The sequence below is a fragment of the Besnoitia besnoiti genome, chromosome V, assembly GCF_002563875.1.
Source record: "Besnoitia besnoiti strain Bb-Ger1 chromosome V, whole genome shotgun sequence".
Taxonomy (NCBI): domain Eukaryota; phylum Apicomplexa; class Conoidasida; order Eucoccidiorida; family Sarcocystidae; genus Besnoitia; species Besnoitia besnoiti.
Window position 1 is genome coordinate 1,314,043 of NC_042360.1, and position 22,288 is coordinate 1,336,330.

A 22,288-nucleotide genomic window follows, 5' to 3' on the forward strand; every position below is an offset into this window, starting at 1 on the left:
CTTGCACTTCCTTGTCCCTAGCCACTGTCAATCACTGTCCACCATATAGGTAATGTATACACTTTATTGAGACGCGGTGCGCAGGCCCTTACGCAAAACGGATTTATCCCGACGGAGCTTACACGGAACTTTCGGGAATACCCGCCTCGCCAGCGCAAGTAGTCGTAATCGCCAGGCACTCTCTGTCACGCAGTCTGTTTGCACGCATGAGGTGGACAGCTGCCGCATCCCAGCCACCGAAGCCAAATCTATTATCCTGCATGGCTGGAAAATACTGCTAGCTCGGAAGCAGTTTCCCTCTCGTGAATTTACTCAGCACCATCCAGGTGCGCGTTGATGCATGCGACATGCAACATCGAGGATAGGCGACGTCGCGGCAAATAAAGAACGGAGTGACACGAACTCTGCGACTATATTTCGTATGCTTCACTTTTGCGGGACATGTTTCCCTGAAGGCGCTTAGTATCTTCAAGTCCATCACTGGCTTCGACACGCGGGCTGCAGTGAATTTCCTGCCGGCGCTCTAGTCATCGCGCTGGCGCTTCGGTATTCTTTCATACAGACACGCTCAAATAGGCAAGAGAGCCTGGACACCCTTTAACTTTTTACCGTCTCTGCCGTGATGCCACTGCGGCGCATAACAATGTCGTTGCCTCTTGATTGACCTCACCATGCTCTCTGCTCGTTACGTCATCCTTTATCTTGCTTGTACAGTGCGGTTGGCAGGGGAAGCGTATTCGAGGTCATGGCCACGGAACTACCTCCCTCTGTGATATTTCCTCCAGTATCGACTAGGTCCTTCTTTCACTTTCACGTCACGGGGTGCCGTTGCCCGCCTGGCGAATCCAGCCGCAGGTCCAAATTTGTCTCTTTTTACAACCAGCTTTTTGAACAACTAAGCTGTGCGGATTCTCCTTCGGTTTGGAGTCAGTCTCGCCGTCTCGGAGGAGGCACAATGTTCGCGAAGCGGGCGCCGAAAAGACAGGACCGCAGGGGTCCGATATCGCAGGAAGCAGAGACGGAAGCGGCTGGAGGGGAGACCTCTTCTCGTACCGAAGTGACTGGATCCAAGGCTGGTGGAGACGGGCGTGAAGGCAGTGTTGAGAATTTGGTCAAAGCGGTGAAGAAACAGCGGATGACAACCCCGGGAAAGCACTTCATCCAGGCGGTAGGTCACGGGCGTCCAAGTTATACACTGTCAAGGTGCCTCTGTATCTTTGCGTGCCTATGGGCGCTCTGGGTGGCGAAAAACTGCTCTATTTTGGCATGCGTTCTGCCTTTTGAGTGGCTTCCATTATCAGCAACGGTTCGAACGCGAGCAGACGTCGTAATGTTGAATAGCGCTCGCCAGTAGCACATCATGAAAGGCGGTGATGGACTGGGAGATACGGATATGGCTTAGCGACGGGGAAAGCTGTACATCAGACGACTGACCCATAGCTCGAGGGCTCTGCAGAGTACCACAAAACAACCTTAGACTGCTACCGGGAAGACCGATCATGAGAGTTTTTGCGTAGGACTGTCGGGCATGCAGGCGTTTGTACGTATGCCTTAACAGAGGATGGCAACACCCACACTGTACCTGTGGTGGGCATCCTGGTGGCTCTGAATCCCTGCTGTCGCAGACCAGCTGCTGACGCTGTTTACCCTTTTCGGTGTGCTGTTTTCAGGTTTCCGAAAGGCGGAAACACACGGCCGAGGAGACACTCCATGGCTTCAAAAGTGATCGCAAGCTTGTGAGTCCAGTGCTTTCTTGCCGTATGACGGTAAATGCTGGAAAACTTATTGGTACTGTGCACTCGCATTTTCCAGGGAGTGGTCAATAAGCTCGATGAATTTGTCGGTGGTGCTCGGGTAGCAGTGCACATGCCGATACGCGCTGAATGTATATTCGTATTTACGGTCTCGGTGCGGGTCAGCCATTCCACAGAGGTTATCTTGATCCAGCAGACGCCAGTCTTTATCGCGGTTCTGATCCTCAGGAATCGAAGACACGTGTCGATCGGGTCGTGCACAGATCAGAGCGTAGTGTAGATCGGGGATGCGCTGCAAAAACACGTTTTAGGAGTGTTTGAACCTTCTTTTCACACGTGTGGCGAATACGTCTGTTTTCGGATGTTTGGCTGCTTTTACCAACGTACACCCCCTCCAGTTGTGCTTGCGTCCGAAGTGAGTGACCACTCCCGTAGGATTTTCTATATTCCGTCTTGGAGTCGGCGCCATGACTTGATACTCTCTTGCTCGCTCCTCAGACCTTGCACAACGACAACCGAGCGACAGCAGTGTTTGATGCGGATACTGACAAGGCCCATGACCACCGAGCAATTCTCGAGAGGAATGCTGAGATTGGAGAAAAGATCGAGAAAGGCGAGCTCGAAGCAGGCATTTACCGCGGGCAGGGCGCCCACCGCGTGTATGTGAAGAGGCGGGAGGGTGCTTTGTCGCACGCAAAAACAACCGGTCTGTATGGCCCGGTGCGCGGCACGAACAACGTCCGCATGACCATGTATGTGGACTACAACCCGGAGATTTGCAAGGACTACAAGGAAACGGGTTACTGTGGATTTGGCAATACGTGCAAGTTCCTGCACGACAGAACTGATTATAAGGGTGGATGGCAAATCGAACGGGAGTGGCAACAGCTCCAGAAGAGAAAACAGGCAAGTGCACAGCTCTGCAGTGTGTCTTTTCGCAGTCAGCTGCCCGTTCTTGACTTCACTGTTGGACATGTGCGCTCAATGCCTCCGTTTAGCTGCTTTAAGTCACGCGGGTCCAGATCATGCAATGCGTGTACAGACACCGCAGCACATTCTCGTCTCCAGGATCACACATTCATGCGCTTCATTTTCTGTTTCGCGTCTGTTGCCGCGTACCGGGCTTACGCAAAACGACCACGCAACCCGCACGGGACGTAGTCGGACATTGATACTCGCCGTTTTTCGACGGCCGGTGAGGATGCATGTGTGTGTCCTCTCCTGGTGTCGTTCTTTCTCGCCTGTCGCAGGAGAAGCTCCGCCGCATCGCAGAAGGGCTTGCAAGCAGTGACGATGACACGGATAAAAACAGTGAGAGCAGCGACGCGAGCGAAGATGAAGAAGGCTTACCGTTCGCGTGTTTGAAATGCAGGCAAAAATGGACTGAAGAGATGAACCCTGTGGTCACCCGCTGTGGACACTACTTTTGTGAAACATGCGCATACTCACACTATAGCACGAGCATTAAATGTTACCAGTGTGGAAAGGAAACTCAGGGAATCTTCAATGCTGCCTTCGATTTGCTCAAGAAAGTAAAGAACATTGAAGCGGATAGAGCTCGCAAAGCACAGCGGCGAAAGCAGCGAAGAGGCGACCACGCAGAAGCCTCAGACGACGATGCGCAATCCGAGGACGACGGGAAGACCAGCCAGTCTGATACAGAAGGGGCAGATGATGGTCGGTCTGATGGAAGCTCGGAGAAGGCGGAGAATGAGAGTAGTTCTGATGGTGAGGGTGGCCAAGCGGAAGGTGCCGAATCGAGGAACTCAGATGGTAGCGAGGACGAGCAAGGTGGAGACCCCGACGATAACAAGTAGAGACGTTTCTGCGGAAGAGGAGACAGCCAAGGCCGCACCGGCCTTCTTCAGTAGTCGTTTGTTCCTTACGTGGTGTCTTGTTCTTTCCTCCTTCGTCATTCGCTGGTGCGTTGAATAAGGTGGCATCTACGGCTTGTCAGATTGTGGCGAGCTCGCGAGGCCTTCTTCCTGATCGGTTTGTGCCCAGAACGAAAAGCTTTCTTCACTTTTAGTGTGAAAAGGGTTCAGCTCTCACCCTATGGACTACGGGAATGCCTAGTGGTTTCGCGAAGTTAAGACACCGGTGGTCGTGTAGTAGCGAATGGTGATGTCCCCAATCATGCGGGCAGAGAGGCCTTCCCTGTGGACATGTCTAGAACTGCTCAGGACGTGGGTGCGTGACCGGGGGTGCCTCTCTAGTCCTTTCGGAGCAACAACGCTATCAGACCCCACAGTCACTGCCCAGTGTGGCGACAGAGCGACGAAATCGCTGCCACACGATGGATCCGCCTGCTTGAAAGCGCTGTTTTGAAACCGCTCGGTGCCCCGCAGCAATTACAGTGCAAGATTTCCATTGGGATACTGATTTCGGCAAAACAGGTTTCCGTTTCTCAGGCTCGCTGTAAACTTCCCATGCCGATAGCCACACACCCTGTGCCACACAATACTGCAGTAACAATCTGGCTCAGCACAGTAAGAGCATGTCTTTGTCTTCTCCCAAGAGACACGGTGCGCCTGCTGCACCAATGCAGAAGTGAGACTCACAGCTAACCTGGCACGGTCGCTGCACCCCGGCCAACGCCTCATTTAAGCAGACCCGTGGTACGAAACCTGCACCAATACTGCCGTGCGAGCTACCTACACAAGCAGACGCCGTAGGCCCGCCTTGTCTGGCGCAGAGTGAAGACAACAGCGCGCGATTAGTTCTATTTCGCGTGATTCAGTGGTGGCTTGCTAGGTGAAAGTCTGTCTAGCTTTGTGTCAGTGGCTCGACTGCTATGTTCTACTTCGCTGAGTGCGTGTGTTCGTTCCGCAAAGCTGCATTGCGCTCGGTGCCGCGGACGGAGTGTGAGCTATGGCGTTGAGCACACACATGCGCACGCAGGCCGCCGGCGTTATGCATGCTGCCTTTAGCAGCTCATTGTTCAATTCCGTAAGAATCTTCGGCTCAAACCTCCGTGTTGTTAGCAGAAGTTTTCTTTCGACATTGTGGACAGAGGAAATCGTCTCGCTATGCCGCCAGTGCCGCTGCGCGCATGCAGTCCCTTCAGGACTCATTTGCGATGCGGAACAACGGAAGGCCGTCTGTTTTGCCAAAGTGGGATGGAAGCCCTAAAACACAGATGTCGACTCAGGCCCCTCTGCAGGTCCTTCATGGGTTCATTTGAACTTGGGCACATTGGAGCCATATGCTAGCAGGCGGCGAAAGCCGGAGAGATAGCACGCTAGAAACAGCGGGCATGCATGCAAAAAAATACATGCTATTTTCGTTTGCGGATGAAGCGGTTGCGCTGTCTTCCGTCTGAGACACAAACAGACAAAAAAACAGCAATTTGAGGACTCCCTCATCTGGGGATGCATTTCTGGTCCGCGGTGAACACGTCTTAACTTCCACTCGAATGTGGGGAAGTGAGTTACGTGCATTTTCGTACTTGGGAGTTGTGTTCGAGTGCGACCTTGTGCCAGATTGCTGCGAACCGTCTGCTGCTGCTGCTGGCGGATGTGCGCCCCAGACAAATCCCTCCCTCTCTTATATTGACCTTTAGGGGCAAAGGAAGCGTAGTGGCGCCTTCTAGCCATACTGTCTTGCCTTCTGGTTGCTGTTCAACGCGTCCGCCACAATGATAGGTTGCGACGACTTCTGGGCTAAAGAGGCGGACGCTCCTCTGCTGAATCGGAATGCGGACTTTATGAACAAAGAAAATGCAGAGCAGATCATTGAAAGAGCACGGAAACTCGTGGACTTGGTTGAGGAGGGGGCTGGAACTGACATTAGCGTCGAGCTCGTTCCCGATTGCGGCGACGAAGGAGCAAGACGAATTTTTGTTTTAGATGCAGAAAGGACATTCAAAGATCCAAAGCACAGGGAGCAGATGGTATCTGTCTTGCAGTCTTTATGGCCAGAGCTGCAGGATTATCATCAGGGTCTGGGGTTTCTGGTCGCCTTCCTTCTGCTGTATTTGCCCCCTAAAGACGTTGCGAAGGTTGCAGTCGGCCTGCACCGTCACTACGTGCCTGGATATTTCAAGTCTGCGCCTGCGGCATACGTGCGTGATGCCAGAGTATATCAGAAACTCGTGCACAAGTTCTTCCCGGACATGGCAACAGCAATCGAAGATCTCACTTGCCCGGAGGCCTATGTGTCCAAGTGGTTCATTGGAATGAACGTTCACGTGCTGACTTTCGAGGCGATGATGTTGTTTCTGGAAGCATTTTTGGAAAAAAAGGATACCTTTCTCTTTCAGTACGGCCTCGCCTTGCTGAAAAATGTTCAGCGTGACTTGATGGCGACGAAAGACGTCTCTAAAGTGCTTGCCATATTGCGACTCGACCAATCGCTCTACCCAAACACGAAACGAGCTGAAGGGAGTGACGAGGCCGGTTCCTTCTTTACTCGGGTTGTTGAAGACGCTATCAACTTTGATCTAGGGTAAGGCCAGAGCATGCGACGAAGGACTGCGCATCTGCCCTGAGGAAGCTGACGGGAGTTTCCGTGTTGAGTGTTTGAAAGAGCCTACTCTGGGCGTACGATACGCACAGCCACCTTCTTCATGGCTGAGGTCACCGCCGAATTGGACTGCACGAAGCTTCTCAGCTCGTCGGATGTTCAATATACTTTAACGTAGCACATTAATCACGTTTGCTGGAAGTATGGTTCGATCACAGGCTCTACGCCTGCTCCTGTTCGGACTATGTTGCTGGATGTCTTTAACGCAGTATTATGAATTCTAGCAGACTTTTTTTTCTGAGAAGCTATCTTCCCGGCTAAACATCGTTTTTCTCTGAAACACATATCCCGCTGACGCATACATTGTCTTTTTCAGGGATGCGAACATCGAGAAGCTTAGGGAGGAGGCGCTGGAAGAGATGCGATTAGAAGAGGAAAAGCGAAAGGAACGCGAGAAGCAAGTAAGGTGTTTGTCTGCCTCCTTCTGGGATGTTGTGTTCTCAGACCCGGAGCAGGTGTCTGTATGTAGGCGGCGACGAATAGTTGGTAGCCTTACGTGCGAATATCTGGGGTCATGACTACGTGCACGTACGGCTGTTTTTCCGTAGAGTCTAGGCTGCTCACAACTGTCGTGTTTTTCACGTACCTGACAGCGGCTTGCAGCGGCATACGTCCCGTAACCTAGCTACGTTTGTGGATGCGGCTTTGCAGCTGGGACTCGACAGTGACGACGAAATAGTCTTCTCCGACGAAGAAGATGACTGATCTGGTACGCACGATGACCGGACATGTATCTTTCAAGATAGTGGGGAATATGTTGAGGATTGCCGGTGGCTACTTCCGTTCTATCTTGCGAGTTCGAGATTAGCCAGTCAGGTGATCACAGGAAGGCTACATCCCTTTTGATTTCTCTTATCTCTGCTGTCGCCTGCAAGTTATGCGGGACAAGGTGGCGAGCACAGCTGCTTCGACTGTGATAGCATCCCGCCTGTATGTCATGACTGCCGTTTGACCTGAATACATTTTGTTTGCTACTGCACCTGTGAGGCGTGTGCACTACAGGAGTGACACTAGATTTTTACTTTGAAATGTGGATATTTTCACACGTGTACTCTCTGAGAAATGAGCAGGCTTGGCTTTTGAGATGCATGAGCAGGAAAACCGTGTAACGGGCAGTGATCGCAGGAGGATAAATCATTGCACCCTGTACAAAGTTGTGTCGAACTTCTGAACGGGTCTCGTCGTTCGCTCTATCTGGAAACGCGGCAGTAAAGCCTTGAGGGGAGTAATTACGCAGGTAGGCAGTAGCAGCACCATAGCACGGGATATCCTTTATTCGGAGGTATTATGAAGCAAGAGTCTAGAAAGTAACATGATATTTGCCTAGACGTACAGAAACATGCGTGGTTGTATTTGTACATGCCCGGATGTTTCCCATTTCAAATATGCATTTTGTCAGCGTGTATTCCTCCCATAAATAGCCACGTAAAAATGTTGAACGATCCGCTCGAAAGCGTCTCCTGGCGGAGAGAAAATGATCGTCTTGGAAAAATGGGCCAGGGGGATTGCTCTGTCGACATGTTGATGTTTGAAGAAGACACTCAAATCCCGCAAAACCGCCCACTGGTCCCCGCACCCTGACAATGCACCTGGTATATTTGCCCTTGCTGGCTCGTTGCCAACTACAGGTAAAAAGCGTAGGAAGAAAAACGGTTCTCTCCCGAATTCATGTCCTTGATGCTTATGCAAAAGGCATAACAACCGGCCACTGCCGTCCCACCTGCGTCTTTTCATCCGCTAGAGTTGAGGGTGGGTCACCACAGCAGCGAGAATCAGAACCCAGTGGTCGATTACGTCGGTCTGATTAACCTTCTCGCGGTTCGTCTCCGCCCCCACTATCGCTTAGATGACGTTTCAATGGCCTACAACCTCCTGACGCTTGAGGCTGGCTAGGCCTACAAAATCTGAGACCTGCCAGTCTATTTGCAAGTAGGGAGATTGCGCGTAGCTTCTGTGATGTGGGAGAAGCTGAGACGCTTCGATGGCTCGGCGTCTTGTCAGAGGTGGGAGCAAAATTTTCCGACGAGGGAGTCGAAAACACTTTCGGCTCAGGTCGTTGGGGAACCCCCAGAAAGGCGCTCGAGGGTGGAACTGCAGCTTTCTTCGGGACCACAGAAGGGCAACCACGGTGCTTCTGGCCACTTTCTGGAGGGCTAGTGTATATTCTGCTCATGACAGAGTCGGATCCAGGCGCACAACGAGATGAGCCACCAGCGACTGGCGCGCTCCTATCGGAGGGCGTACGCCGATCGTCGGTGTGACCTGATGCTCCACTACAGAGGCGCGGTCGATCTAGTCTGTACCTTGAGGATGTTTGGGAAGACCTCTTAGGTAGAGCATTCCGGGGTACGCGGTATTGGTGTGCACTGTTTCGTAGCACAGAAAGGTGTAGCGCGGTGTCGCGAACGGGATCTGCACCAACAAACCACTGGTGAGCTAATGCTATATCCGCCGTCGGGCGTTGTTGCGGGTCCGCGAGAATCATCCACCGGATTAATTCTGAAGGCAGAAACCAGATACGTTAATAAAAAGCACTATCGCGTGACGTACTCCAATTTAGTCAACGCCACACACTCAGTTACCGCATCCCGAATCAGACTGCTGAGGCAAGAGTTACTACAGCGCCCCTTGTCTACTACAACGCGACGCAGGATCAACCCACCTCGCAGTTCCTTGGATGCGTAATGCTGCCTTTTCCAACGAACGAGGAGCCGCTCAAAACCGTTTTGACATGTCTGGATGAAGACGTATCTGTCGTCCAGGTTGGTGGCTTGAAGCCACGGCGGTGCTATTCATTGTAGAGAACGAAAACAGACAGTCCGGGATAAGGTATTGCACACGCTGCCCTAAATGTTTGGCAGCATCAGGGCCGCCTATGGTGATTTGCGTAGCGCAACAGGGTACGAACTTACTTCCAAAAACAACAATGAATAGCACAACGCCCACGGCGAATATGTCTACGGCTGATCCAAGGTAGCTGCCCGAGTACATCTGAGAACGGCAACAGAGAGCAAACACAGCCAGATGCCTTCCCCTGTCGGTGACTCGCAGGGCACACAAACAAGTTCCGTCACATGTGAAGGTGCACCACGATTCAAACTCGCCTTTCCCTCCCTCCTGTGTGAACCGGCACATCCAGGAGGACTAACAAATATAAAGTTCACCGTACAGCGGCAGCGATTTGCTTCTTCAGTTCAACAAATGCATTTCATGCGCACGGGCACCACATCTGCAACGAAGGCAGTCGGCAGGGGTTTTGCCTGCAACAACAGATAGTATGTATATACCTGTAATCACACAACACTACGCTTCGGAAATTAGTGAATCTTGGAAACGACCAGCAACACAATAGCTTCGAAGGGGTTTCTCTAGAGCATCACTTACCTCAGGAGCTCGGTAGTACATTTTTCCCGCAGCGTTGACTAAACTTTTTTCTTTACCCGCTTCGTCAAACAAAGGTTCTGATCGGAAGCGACACACCAACAGTCGCATACACAGTAATTTTATAAATTCGAGAGATTCGAAGCAAAGCGTCTTCGACCAGCTGCTTGTCAGCCTTATCAAACCTAACACCACCCCGACTTGCAAATTGTAGCCTGATATATGTACGAAACATTGTATGAATCAAGCTTGCAGAAGAAGTTCCAGGCGCACCTGCTTGTCCAAAATCAATAATCCTTATGGAGCCATCTGAATGAAGTAAAGTGTTTTCCAAAGACAAGTCCCTATGACAGACACCATTGTCATGCAGAGATTTAACGCCAAGTAACAACTGCAGGCCAAGTCGTCTCGCGTGCTCTTCATCCATATGCCCCAGGCGGGCTGCTTCGTTGAACAACTCTCCACCAGACGCATACTCTGAGGGGAAAACATGCCACATTAGCAGTAAACAACGACAGCATACGCTGCTGTCAAATATAATAGCGAAGACCAAAGAGGGATTTGTTTTCCTCATGCGACGACCATGCGACCAAAAAGCCATGATCACGACTCTATTCGAGTCACCAACGTGGCTGCTGCAACTTCAGCGTTGGTGTCCACAAGCACAAAGCACTCGGATTGACTCTCATGCCATATTCTGTCACCTGTCACGAGATAGGTATCCGTCTCGTCGCGGTAAGCGCCGAAGGTCTTAATGATTCCGTTCACGGGGGCGATAGCGTGTCTGGAGAGGTAGAGGGAGGCACCAATTTCCACCTGGAGGAAACACCATCGAAAACATAGCATACTGCGTTTCTAGCCAGCACATTATAGGATCGTTGCGTCTACCTTATCGTGTATACTGGCGTACTATACGAATCACCATTAACGCTCTATACCCAGTACTAGCCCGGAGGTCCACTACCCGCAGGCTGGAGACAGGATACCGAACGACTCACTAGAGCATTTTCAAGTTGCCCACTTCCTCGCTTGTAGACGTTCTTGTTCGGAATTTTCTTCACAGCTCGCAGTTGCCCGCTTGGGAGATGCTCGGTCAAGTGGACAGTACCATGAATCGCCTTTGCTGCGCACACCAAGACAATGAAGAAAAAGCTGGCTAATGGGCCGTTCTACATGCTGACGAACAGCTGGTGCACATGTGATGGAGTTCTGGCCGCGTACCAAGGACTTTTAACTCGTTGTACTCCTCAGGGTTCCATGGTTCGTATGTAACGAACGGCTCAAAGCTGCATGGGTACCCCATTGCGCATCTTCTTCAACAGACGTCCGTCCCCGTACTGGACACAGAGGAAAGAAAACCAGCATCGCGTTCCCTCACGAATGTGAATGCCTTTTCAGAGCCCTCGTTCGTCGTCGACGCAGTTTTTGCAGCTGCAGGTCCATCTACTTAAACGATCCACTCTTATATCAGGCATGTCATGCACCAAGTCCGCCGCGAACAAATCGAAGTCTCAACGGACGCAAACCCCTGCGCACGAAATGGTGGGAGATCAGGAGAGAAGAAAGACCAGTCTTGGTTGAAGAGACACCGTATTTAATGTCACAAGAGTGATACATACGGCGTCCTTTTTCAGGACAGCCGACTGTAGCGTGCGCTCGAGCGAGAGATCATCAAGAGGGGACCCGAACTATACGCAACCGTTGAGGTCACACAAAGCGAAATGTCGGCCTTCTGTTGAAGCGCGAGTAGAGGACGTGATGCCGCCAAGAACAAACGATTTGCCCTGCCTCTTTGAGCGGAGCAGGTACGTGCCGAAAAAGACGTCTGCGTTGCCCCGCGAGGTAGTTCGACAAGAATATCCCTCAAAAAAGCAGAAGCCCGCCACGAAAAGTTTCACGTAAAAAGATAAGTATGAAATAGGATGAGTGAAAAAAGCGTGTGTCGTGAAAGGGTGACCGGCCACACCCTCCGGGCACAGTGGTCTGGATTTGGCTTGCATACAGACCCAGCTCACAAAGGAGCATACGTGCCTCGATTCGGGGCCGCTCGTTCGGCCCTGGCACTCAACCCGTTCCACTCTGCGGCTGCTACCGAAAACATTAACGGATGTTTTGGAAGCAGGTCAGTTGCTGAAAACTGCCATGGTACCAGCCGGCCTCTAGTTCGTATGTGAAACTGTACGCTGTTACAGGCTGTAAGTCACCTTGTTGACGGCGGTGAGCTGTCGAACAGGATTTGAGACGACCGCCAGGTCAGTCATAAGGAGTGACGGGCAGTACTGTTGCAGAGACGTCGCTACCACAGCGGCAAGCCCAGCGAGGCAGCCTCGAGGCAAGCTCTAACACACTTTCCCCGGCACAGGTCTTCTCATTGCTTTCGGCCAGAGAACGTGTCATCAAGTACGTTTCACAATTGTGTTACCAGGTGTTGGGGCACATCTGAAGGCGCCAAGCCTTTGCGAAGTCTGAAGCGTGTTGCTTCAGCATTCCCTTGTGCGGTCGTATAGAGATATCACGCACTGAGTTCCTTCCCATTGTCTATGCGATATGTACGTCGGATTTGTGACGATCCTCACCGATCATCTCCTCGACTCGTCTGGTCCCTTGGTATACAGGGCGGAGAGGCAGCCACTCCACTCATTATTAAACGAGTCTGACTAGTTCTCGATGGATGGCCATGCATCAAACTCGTGCAGTTCCTTGTCCTCGTACATCCCACGTCAGTAACTGTTTACAGCGGTGTACACAGTAGTGCCGATGAACAACGACGTCATAGCAAGGTAGTCGGAAGCTGCAATAATGCAGCAGAAAATGAGGACCAGCCCTTGTGTACGTACAGCGGTCGAAGCGAGCCCTGTTGTTGACAGTAGGTTTCCATGGTAACGATCGTAGAAAACGTTGAGGCCATGACGCTGATGATTCATTTTTGCTGCGTACACTGACGATGGCGACTATGCATCTGATGCTTCTCTGTGCAAGCCTGGCTGTGGCACACCGGGTAGCGGCTGTGCAACATGCAGTTTTCGAGGGCCTCCTGATCCAGAAGGCTCCGTATCCAGTTGCCGGCCCGAAGCCTGGAAAATACATTGAGCCAAAGCCAGGTTAGGTCTCTACCAGTTTTCGTATTTTACTTTACATTAGGCGGCGCTCCTTCAGAGGTGGCGCAGTCCACCACGGGCAACGAGCTGCAGCTGCCTGAGTTTTCCGCGGTGGCTTCACTTCAATTTTCTGACCTGGCGGCGGCTTCGGTGCTCACGATAGCTTATGCATCTTCCTTTCCAGCATGTACGCAGTCCTGTAGCTTGGAGCAAACTATTTTCCGTCCTCAGGTTGACGTGCTGCAGTCATTTGGCTGTCCGCAACATCCCGCACCCCGCTGATGAAAGCGTGGTACTCCGGTAAAATAGCTACACGAATAGAATCAGGAAATCACACCTAATTTCGTTGGCAGTTGTTAACCTCGCATTTATGGCGTTCGGCATAGCCCTGAAGGTGGCATCATAATGACGTTATAGCTGATTACTAGTGAGTTCATCTGAAAGTGCAGGGACTGCTATACGTGGGCGTCCCGCCTCTGCTCGCCACTCTTGCAGCATTTCTTGTCTCTAGCATCGGTTATCTCGGGTAAGTACAACAATAATGACATTCGTTCCCGACAAGCGGGTTTCTGGATTGAATGGTCATGCAGTTTCCGGTACCCTGATGCGACCTTCGTTGTATGCGGCCCTCTATGGGGATCTTACCTCCTGACGAACCTCGTACACCTCATTGCTGTTGCTAACGCTGCGAACATGTACTTCGGTGGGTAGGGGCTGCTCCATCGGCTTTGTGCCTTGCTTCACACTGCCATCAGGCCTGGGGCGATGGGTTTGGCTTCTCTTGCCCGCATCACTTGGCACTCTCGGCATCTACCTTCTCTGGGAAAGGTCGAACCGGCGTGTGGCGCAAAACTTCATCACAGCGTAAGGCGCCAGAGTTTGCAGGCCACAAAACACGGTGCACCTCTTTTGATCATCAGATTCACCAGCGCATTTGGCGCGGTGTCAGCTGTTTCGGTCATCCTCTCATACTTTTGCATGCATAAAAACAGCCCATTCGACCTTGTGTCCTTTATGACATATCCAACGGGAGTCAGCTTTAACATTTCTGTTTCTCTATCTGCAGACTGATGTAGCGGTGTATTCCAGTTCAGGTGGAGCGACCCTGCAGACGTTGCCATGCTGATTATGCTCATAGTGCTCGTCATCGGCGGGATGGGAGTCTCTACTGCCAGAGACGCCCGACAGGAGAGCCACGGCTTTGGTGACTGTGTTTATACACCGACCGCACGGCTATAACTGGAAACGCAAACTTCACAGGCGAGGACCGGGAAGGCACTCTGGGCATTGCTAAGAAAATGGCCCGAGGGAGCTACGATAGCATGAGTCGAGCATTCAGCACGGGCTCTATTGATGCCAAGCCGTTTCTCTCGTTTGCGAGTTTTAAAAGCGACCGCGGAGTAAGGAAGACTTGTGCCCCGTTGTGAAGTGTCGTGCGCACAATCAGGAGCAAACTGGGATACAGATTCAAAGGACTCGACTGCCAGCTATCGACGAGCAAGAACACACTGCTTACTCACGAAAATTGGAGCCCCTCGATGGCGAAGGATTGCTTAGGGTAAGCAGCAATTAATGACTTTCAACTGGCCGGCATCAAGGCGAGAACAGCACATGGAGAGTGCGGACGACACCGACACAAAGGACGGCTCCACCGATGACGAATCCCTTATTTCCCTGCATGGCGTAAGGCCAACTTCCCCCATGACGACCACCCTCCGCGTCAAGTTGTCCTCATCAGGATTTGGGTGATGTGACTCCGACGACTTCGTCTTCTGTCAAGGTGCTGTGCACCTCGAAGGAGCTGCTTGACGAATACGACGCTTGCTTCTCTTCCGTCCCTGTGGCAGAGACGGAAGACTTCTGCACCTTTTTGTAAGTCGTCATGCGCAAGCATGGTATAGTCGACAAGCTGTTTTGCATCGTCAGCGACCGCCACATAAGGGTAGGACAAGCGGTCACACCTTTTTGAGGCGGATGCAAGTGGCTCCTAGTGGATGCGATAATACAATCAAACCAAAAGCCGTGGGTGCGCAAGCCTCCAGCTTCCCATGTGGATGACAGTTCGCCCTTTTGTTGAACTCGCCACACAGCTAACCACCGTTCAAATGGGCAATTCCTGCCATAAAATGCCGCTGGAAGCATACCATCTGCCTCAATATGACTACACTGTGGCGCCATTTCCACTAGGAAAATCGACAGTCACGTGGCGTCTCTATGCGAGCCGCTCCAGTGTGGACGCCCCACGTAAGAGAACCAAGCCTGGTGACCGTGGTGAGACGTAGCCCTCACAAAGCTCGCCTGTGTGCCGGGTGCCCGCTCCCCTCCAACAAGCGGGATTTTATGAGCATTAGTGCCACAGTCTGATGCAGAAAGCCGTCCTAGGTAAAGGCCCATAGTTCCGTGCACCTGTTGTGGCAACAAATATCAATCACCGTCCTAGTAGTGGCTTGCGGTCGAGCTGCTGATTCGGCAGCCCTGCCAAGCACGGAGCTCTGCATGCAAGCGGAAATACCAGGCGCTTGACATCTACTGAGTGCTTCTCCCCCGAAGGCACACCAGAACCTGGGTGCAACTGTTTGACATGTTTTCCAACAGCACAAACTACTCTTCTGCCACATTACTGCTGGAGGTTGGGTAGGTTTTTTGTTTTGGTGGCGCGCCCCGGGCTGCCGAAGAGGAAGCCCCGCCCAGCCGATGTCTCCACACCTAACGCCGCCTTTCTTCGGGTGCCGGCTGAAACATGAGTGTAGCAATTGCCAGCGGACGGCGCACCTGTGGTCTGTTGTCGTGTTTCCTTGCTTCCAGTTTGTTTGTAGCAGACTAGAGGCTTGTAGCTTCAGAAATGGGGCATGGCTAAGGCCACGGCGGCGAAAGCCTCGCACTGTACGCGATGGTCAAATCGCGACGGATTGTTAACATTACCGCCTTCTTCCGCTGCATATGTGGTACACAGCAACAGAAATTGCTGCCAGCTTTTCTAGATGATAGTTTTTTGCGTACATGAACCAGGTTGAGATAATGGCGAACAAACGGGCAGCGCTTTCCCTACGAACAACACCAGACTTCGTCAGCGCTGGCGACACGAAGAAGCCACGGATCTGCACCGAGCCGAATGTTGACTTCACGAGCGCAGACTTCAACCCGTATGCTGCGCTTCAGGCTTCAGACTTGAGCCCTCCAATCGCTGAAGCTGCTGCAGTGACTAACCTGAAAGTCGCGGAGATGTTACTACCGTGGGGGATGCAGGAGCAAGCCGCTTCATCAGCAAGCAGTCAACTGGCCAGGGGAGATGACAATTCCTTGCAGGGTCACAGCGGCTTCGAGGGGAGCCTAAATGCAGCAAGGAACAAACAATTTCGGAAAGGTGCGCGTTTTTTTCTCCGCCACTGCATACCGACACCGCATGCCGGCTGCTTCACGAGCATGGATGTTATCGTAAATGGCGGCGGACGTGGTTTTGAGCCCTTTATTTATGCTCTTTTCAGATATGGTGGCGGCAGTTGCAGCGAGCAAGGTCGAAGCCTCTAAAATTGGAGACATAATCGAACATCGGTTCGCGGGTAAGCTAATACAGGGCCAGTCGGTCCAGCTTCGCCTGAGTACCCTACTCGCCAAGTGGCGTGGCCAAGGAGCGCCACACGTCTCAGCGGCTACCCTTGCAGACGCCCTTCTGCACTGTGCGTTCTGTTCTTGGTCAGCGTCAGAAAAGATCAATCGCGAGTGTATCCTTGGTGCCCTCCCAGGATGGTGCTCGTCGGGAACCGAAGTGAAGGTGCACGTAATCTGCCACGACCTTCTGCCAGGCGTAGGCGAGAAGGGTACACGCGCGATGTTAGCCGGAACTGTCCGGTGGTTTGATGACAAGCTCAACATTTTGCTCCAACCAGCTCGGTTGATGGCTGTCGAGAAGGCTGATGGCAGCCTGGACGACATTACTGATCGTAGTCAGTTGGGGTGGGTTTACATTCGGTAAGCTTCCACCACTGATACGGCTCCACACAGATGCCGTGTTGCTCGTGTGTGCAACTGAAGTGTGCCCCACTTTAGACAGAACAACATGCCGATGCCCGGTATGGGGGGCGCAATGGATTTGTTTGTTTCTATCACCAGAAGGGTGGTTTTTGCCGGGTCGCGGTGGGTTCCCCGCCTTCGAGATGTTCGAGTTTTGATACACACAGCGCCTCCTCACTGAAGAGCGCCACTGGTGGCTGCGAGGTGCACCGAATCTCTCCTGCCGCCGCATGTTATTTCATTCAAACTATGAACGAGTACGGTCATTGTTCTGTGTATGAATATATCATCTAGAAGTCCGTCTCTCTCAAACGTTTCTCATGTTCTGTCTGTGTGTTTCAGGTGCCGCCAGGTAGCTGCTATTTCTGCCTTAACAGAGTAAACTTGCCTTGACGGTGGCTTTCGACCGTCGCCGTGGCGAGGAGCTTGATATTGATACGTGGAAAATGAAGTCAGCAGTACCTCTGTTAAGCTCGTCGTGATACCTTCCCGGGACCCTTTTACTCTTGCGTATGCTGCTGAGGAGCCGGAACTTCGTTTTTTGTTTTTTTCGATGATAATGAGGTTAATAGTCAATCAACTCTTGTGGGCGTAGTTGTATTCAACGTTGGGGAACTGTCGTTTTGTCTTTATGAACGAAGCGGGAACACCTTTTAAAGCAAACGGCTAGACGCACAGCGCCTCTCAGGCTGCTAACTATCTGGTCAGAGCATCAGACCCCCTTGAGCGTTCGCGGCTATCTGACCTTCCGCGCTGTCCGCATCTAGAGCTGTCACTGCGCTAGTGCTTACCGAGCATGGGTGTACACTTCCCTGTACGTCTGCGAAGCTCCGAAAAGAAATATCAGGCAATGGCTTTTGCAGAAAGGACTGAGCTTCTTCAAAAGCGGGTGGGGACCGCGATGCGCTTCTCTCCAGTCAGGCGCGTGATAAGCGAGGGTTCCTTTTGCTGCTGTCCTCGAAATTTTCATCTGTCACTTCAGTTTTCTTCCACGGCTTTTCCTGAAGAGTTCTACGCGGGTCACCTGAACAATCCGAAATCTACTTCGCGGTATAGCTTTTACCTCTTTATCAACATCAAGACCGTATTCTTCAATGACGAGAAGGCATTATTCCCGTCCACGAACCTTTCCCATTCAAAGAACACCTCGTGAGACTAACTGCCAGTACTGTAAAGACGTCTTGTTTCATTTCCAGAAACTAGCTTCCACACGCACTTCTGTATATTGAACACACTGTAATATATACATAGTACTGTATATATTTGTATGTATGCATCTGTTCGTTACATAGCTATATCCTGCGTTGAGTGCCCTACCACACGCGGCTATGTGTCACCATAGGGAACAGCACGTGCCAGTTCGTGACACGCTTTAAGGGTTGGTGGTGCTAGTCTTCAACGCAAGAATTGAGCACCTCTTCTCATCAGGAGACCTTCGCGTACCGTTGTCGTCGGAGGCTGCGATTGTCAGCGCAGCTGAGCGCGAGCTGAATTAGGGAATCACGTTAAAACACCACTGGAACGTTGGACACGCTGCCATCGGCTATGTTATTACCGTCACTCCACTCAAGTTTCTCTCTAACGCTGAGACGATTTCTGTCCTCTGGGGGAACGCACCGGATAATTCAGAGCTCACCGATGACGACAAAAAAGGCGCTTATCGTCTTTGAAAACTGTGTAAGAGTGACAACCGGGGTGTGAACTATTTTATGTGCTGCAAACTGTTGTTCCTCAACATTAACCGTCCCATCACTTGCAAGTCCGTCGTGGAGGCGCTTCACGTTCCCGTCTACCGTCAATATCTCCTCCTCTCTGGGTCCCTCATCGTCAACATAATGCACAGCGACGGCGCAAATACTACAGCAGTATAACTTACATGGTAAGGCCTGGTCAGGGGTAGCAGGAAGAGGTGATTGAGTGAGGCTGAGCAGGCGTATGTGCGAATGCAAATTGGATGTGGAAGAACTGGGAAGCGTGTTCTGAGTACGCATGCAGGAACAGAGGAATTGGCAAATGCTTCTGAGGTCGGGCTCCCGCGAACCCCATCCGAGAATACATCCCAAACCAGGACGCTGCAATGCGAGTGAGGTACGCGGCTGAGTACCATGCACGGGGACCAATCCATATAGGCAGACGCCCCTACTGGCAACGAAAAACACACGTTCGGATGCCCCCCGGAAGACAAGCAATTCACGCCAATGGCGCATCACCTGAGAACAGGGTTCTTTCCATGGTGCGTACAGCAAACTCTCTATGGGGCTTCATGCCTTCACCGCCCTCCACCCCTTGATGCGGACAGGGAAAGAGAGGCTGCGTTATCTCATAGAAGGAAAGCGGTGGGGAGGTAGGAATAAGATGTGTTAAACTCTGTCCCCGAAACTCAAGGCCTTCCCGGGATGGGAACGGCGAAGCGGGACGGGACATGTTTATGCCCGCCGCACGGGAGTGGAACGGCGACTGAGCATCATTCGCGGGGCAAGCAGCAACCTGAAAGCGAAGCGCATAATGGTGGAGGAAACAAGATGGAAAATGAAAACGATCAGCGACAAGGCAAGGCGTTACACTAAACTGGATCTAATAGCCTGACTTCATTGAAAAGTGAATTATAAGAGCGAGGAGTCGTTTTCGAGCTTCTTGTGTGCCCGTTGTTCTTCAGAGTCAATGACCACATGGCTCGTCGCTTGCATGAATCGCATTCGGTTCTTCTAAAATCGCACGCTTCATCCCCGTTGTTTACGCCAGAGGCACTGTCCGCGTGTTGTCGTGCCCCGACAACCTACATGCAGCTTGCCGCAGGTGTTATAGTGTTTTCTCGAAGAAATAATCTGACACTACTCTGCGCGACTCAGTGCCCTTCTCTGGTAGTTCAACGATCCCGAGTCTCTTCGTGCTTCTAGTGCGAACAAATGATTCACATATCACCAAGAGAGCGCAAACGCACGAGTCCCCCTTTCATTATCAACCGTCGATCAAGGCCCAAGCCTATAAAGACTGAAGCTCGGTTATTCAACATACGGAAACTTTCGTGTCATCTATGCAATCTCTCACTTGAGTTGGCCTGCACTGCATCGCCTCAACGCCAAATGATGGGATGTACGAGTCTGCCATATTGCTGCCTCTGAGTTGCCTTTGCGGTCGACAGCTTAACCAAGCCCCACCAGACGACGGACTGAGGCTGCGCGACATTCTCCCGTCAGGATGCAACGGAGAATTCCCTTGTCGTTCCGCCTTCACAGTTCTTTCTGTCGCAGAAAAGGCTTCTATAACGGCATCCGCGTCGCCCTCAATTGCTGTCTTGACCGACGGAAACTGGCATAATCGCTCAGGAAGGAGCCATCGATACGACGTATGCTCAGTCGCTTTTGAAGAGAGGACAGAGGAAGGTGAAGCAGGCGCTTCTTCCGCAGAATCCCCTTCTGCAATCTCTCGAGGAACTCCGTCCGCGCTAGCCAAGGCTAACGGATTCACTGCTACCCGGCAGTCCAGTTGAACATACATCTTGTGCGCACAGGTACGGCACTGGTATACATCGAACCATCAGAAACGGAGAGAGCGGCGAAGATGCAGCTGTAGTTCCATTTCTGAGAAATATCTCAGGGTCAACATACGTGGATATATGCTGATATCGGACCCTCGAAATGTTACCGATTCATCCAGAATCCCTTTTCACCGGAAAACGGTCAATAGGCAGTGTCCGAAAAACGGTCCATAGGCAGTGTCCGACCAGAGCGTACCTCTTCGTATTGTTCCGAAGATAACGGGAGATCCGCTTTAGAGACACTTTCTGTTCATACAGGAGAGCGACCACCTTTCCACTGGGCGAGACAATGACGCTTTACGGACGCGGAGCTCTAGCAGGTGTGTGAAATATGCTTTCCTTTGAGAGAAATGGGATGTGCACCGGAAATGAGACGAATGCATTTCAAAAAACAGGTGGTTTAGCTTACGAAAATCCCCTCAACACATGATGGGACAGTCCATTGCTCTCCACTCCGTGTAATGCAAGAAACTTGTGCATTCTCGAAACCTTCAGAAGCATGCATCGATTTCCTGTTCAATGAAATATAACCAATACACTCGGATGGGCATCTCGTGCCTACAGGAGGGAACACCGAACCTATTACAGAAAGTCTATAGATGCGTACCATTTCGCGTACTAGAGCTCGAGCTCATCTGCAGGGAGACAGAAATGAGCCTGACGCCGAGGCTCGGAGTTGTTTTCCTTGGTCCGTAAGGATATTCACTCATCACTGCTTGCCGGCGTTAAGTGCCAGACTAAAACAACCGCGACTTTTTGTGGCTCCAACTCTCTCCGTATTCATGAGGGAGTGACACTAGACAATAGCGCCAGTCCTGGCCGTCGACGCGAAATTATGAAAAAGAGCGGAGGTTCCCAGCGGTCACTCCCTGCCCTGGTTTCTCTAGGGAAAGTTCACACAGTAGACGCCCCTTGGATGACTCAACGCACAGCCGCTGAGAAACCGCAGGCTACCTGTATAGAGACATTTGGGTGTTTCTGCGACCCTAGTTCCCGTAAGGGGGCGTTCCCCATGAAATAGTTATTTCCTCTATCACAAAGAGAGAACGAGAACCCTACTGTTCGGTGCCTCAACAGCTTTGGCGCCCTGACACCCCCGCACACCGCCTACCCGGGCGGGGGGGGGGTTAGCCAGCGCTTTTTTCTTCCATCGTCTCTCATGGAAAATTTCTACCGTTACTCATGCAAATACATGCGCAACCAGATAAGGAGGATGTGCTGACGATACGGGAACCACGAGCCGTAATACTCCAGTGAGTTGGCCACAAACGGCTGCAGGTCACATCAAACACGGAGGGGCTGGAGGCTAACTACTTGGGTGTTCACCGCGGATGGAATTGATCAGTGCAAGAGAAGGCAGCAACACTAATAAGTCTACCAGAACAGAACCTGCTTCGCATGCCTTTTAGTGCCCAGTTCGGTTGTTGGTATTACCTTAAAATGTATTCTGTAAGAAATTCATCTCCATTCCTGCTGGAAGATTCAGATAAATGCTGCCGCATGCTGCGTCTGTGCAGAGATCTGATTTCTACGGAAGGAACAACTCTCCCCTGCCCAATGAAGAAACCTCCCTTGTCCGCGTAGAGCCATGGATATTTAGGACGCCACAGAAGAATCACTTTCAGTCGCCACTTTTTACCTGGAAATGTATGGACGAAAGCGCGTGAAAAAATCGAGAGGAGTTGAGTGTGAAAAAGGAGTCCGGTGACCCGGAATCGAACCAGGGACCAACAGATACCTGCTCCATCTACAGTCTGCCGCTCTACCAACTGAGCTATCACCGGGGACGAGGAGTACTGTCGTCCGCTTGCACCTTCACCTTCAAAGAAAAAAAGACGGTTGGACGCCGCTCGCTTTGGGCCCTGATAGCGGATGGAAATACCTCCTCTCATATCAGCTCCGTGTCAGATTTACTCTCCTGGATGACACCTTCCTGCGGCAACCATGTATTCAAAATGTTACACACGCGCACCGGCGCGCAC

The 22,288-nt window shown here is 51.7% G+C and overlaps 5 protein-coding genes and 1 non-coding gene across 6 annotated transcripts; 4 read left to right on the forward strand and 2 right to left on the reverse strand.

Moving 5' to 3' along the window:
• Window positions 1-955: 955 nt before the first annotated feature.
• On the forward strand, window positions 956-3,571 carry BESB_060050 (zinc finger (CCCH type) motif-containing protein; the record flags this gene model as incomplete). The annotated part of the gene is made up of 4 exons (XM_029364419.1): window positions 956-1,168; window positions 1,671-1,736; window positions 2,253-2,705; window positions 3,005-3,571. The coding sequence occupies 4 exons, from the start codon at window positions 956-958 to the stop codon at window positions 3,569-3,571; spliced, it is 1,299 nt and encodes a 432-aa protein (XP_029219127.1).
• A 1,820-nt stretch (window positions 3,572-5,391) lies between these two features.
• BESB_060060 (TBC domain containing protein) lies at window positions 5,392-6,983 on the forward strand (the record flags this gene model as incomplete). Its single annotated transcript, XM_029364420.1, has 3 exons — window positions 5,392-6,200; window positions 6,595-6,679; window positions 6,930-6,983. 3 exons carry the CDS (start codon window positions 5,392-5,394, stop codon window positions 6,981-6,983), a joined length of 948 nt encoding a protein of 315 aa, XP_029219128.1.
• A 1,099-nt stretch (window positions 6,984-8,082) lies between these two features.
• Window positions 8,083-10,962, reverse strand: BESB_060070 (protein kinase; the record flags this gene model as incomplete). Its single annotated transcript, XM_029364421.1, has 8 exons — window positions 8,083-8,777; window positions 8,941-9,066; window positions 9,191-9,269; window positions 9,663-9,739; window positions 9,933-10,136; window positions 10,364-10,475; window positions 10,658-10,782; window positions 10,881-10,962. The coding sequence occupies 8 exons, from the start codon at window positions 10,960-10,962 to the stop codon at window positions 8,083-8,085; spliced, it is 1,500 nt and encodes a 499-aa protein (XP_029219129.1).
• A 1,641-nt stretch (window positions 10,963-12,603) lies between these two features.
• BESB_060080 (uncharacterized protein) lies at window positions 12,604-14,633 on the forward strand (the record flags this gene model as incomplete). The annotated part of the gene is made up of 9 exons (XM_029364422.1): window positions 12,604-12,760; window positions 13,190-13,283; window positions 13,348-13,460; window positions 13,513-13,621; window positions 13,678-13,789; window positions 13,847-13,961; window positions 14,018-14,157; window positions 14,315-14,440; window positions 14,496-14,633. 9 exons carry the CDS (start codon window positions 12,604-12,606, stop codon window positions 14,631-14,633), a joined length of 1,104 nt encoding a protein of 367 aa, XP_029219130.1.
• Window positions 14,634-15,757: 1,124 nt separating this feature from the next.
• BESB_060090 (uncharacterized protein) lies at window positions 15,758-17,150 on the forward strand (the record flags this gene model as incomplete). The annotated part of the gene is made up of 4 exons (XM_029364423.1): window positions 15,758-16,121; window positions 16,243-16,317; window positions 16,420-16,726; window positions 17,111-17,150. The coding sequence occupies 4 exons, from the start codon at window positions 15,758-15,760 to the stop codon at window positions 17,148-17,150; spliced, it is 786 nt and encodes a 261-aa protein (XP_029219131.1).
• Window positions 17,151-22,006: 4,856 nt separating this feature from the next.
• Window positions 22,007-22,090, reverse strand: BESB_063960. Its single transcript has one exon. It is a non-coding gene; the product is annotated as a tRNA-Tyr (tRNA).
• Between the last annotated feature and the right edge of the window lie 198 nt (window positions 22,091-22,288).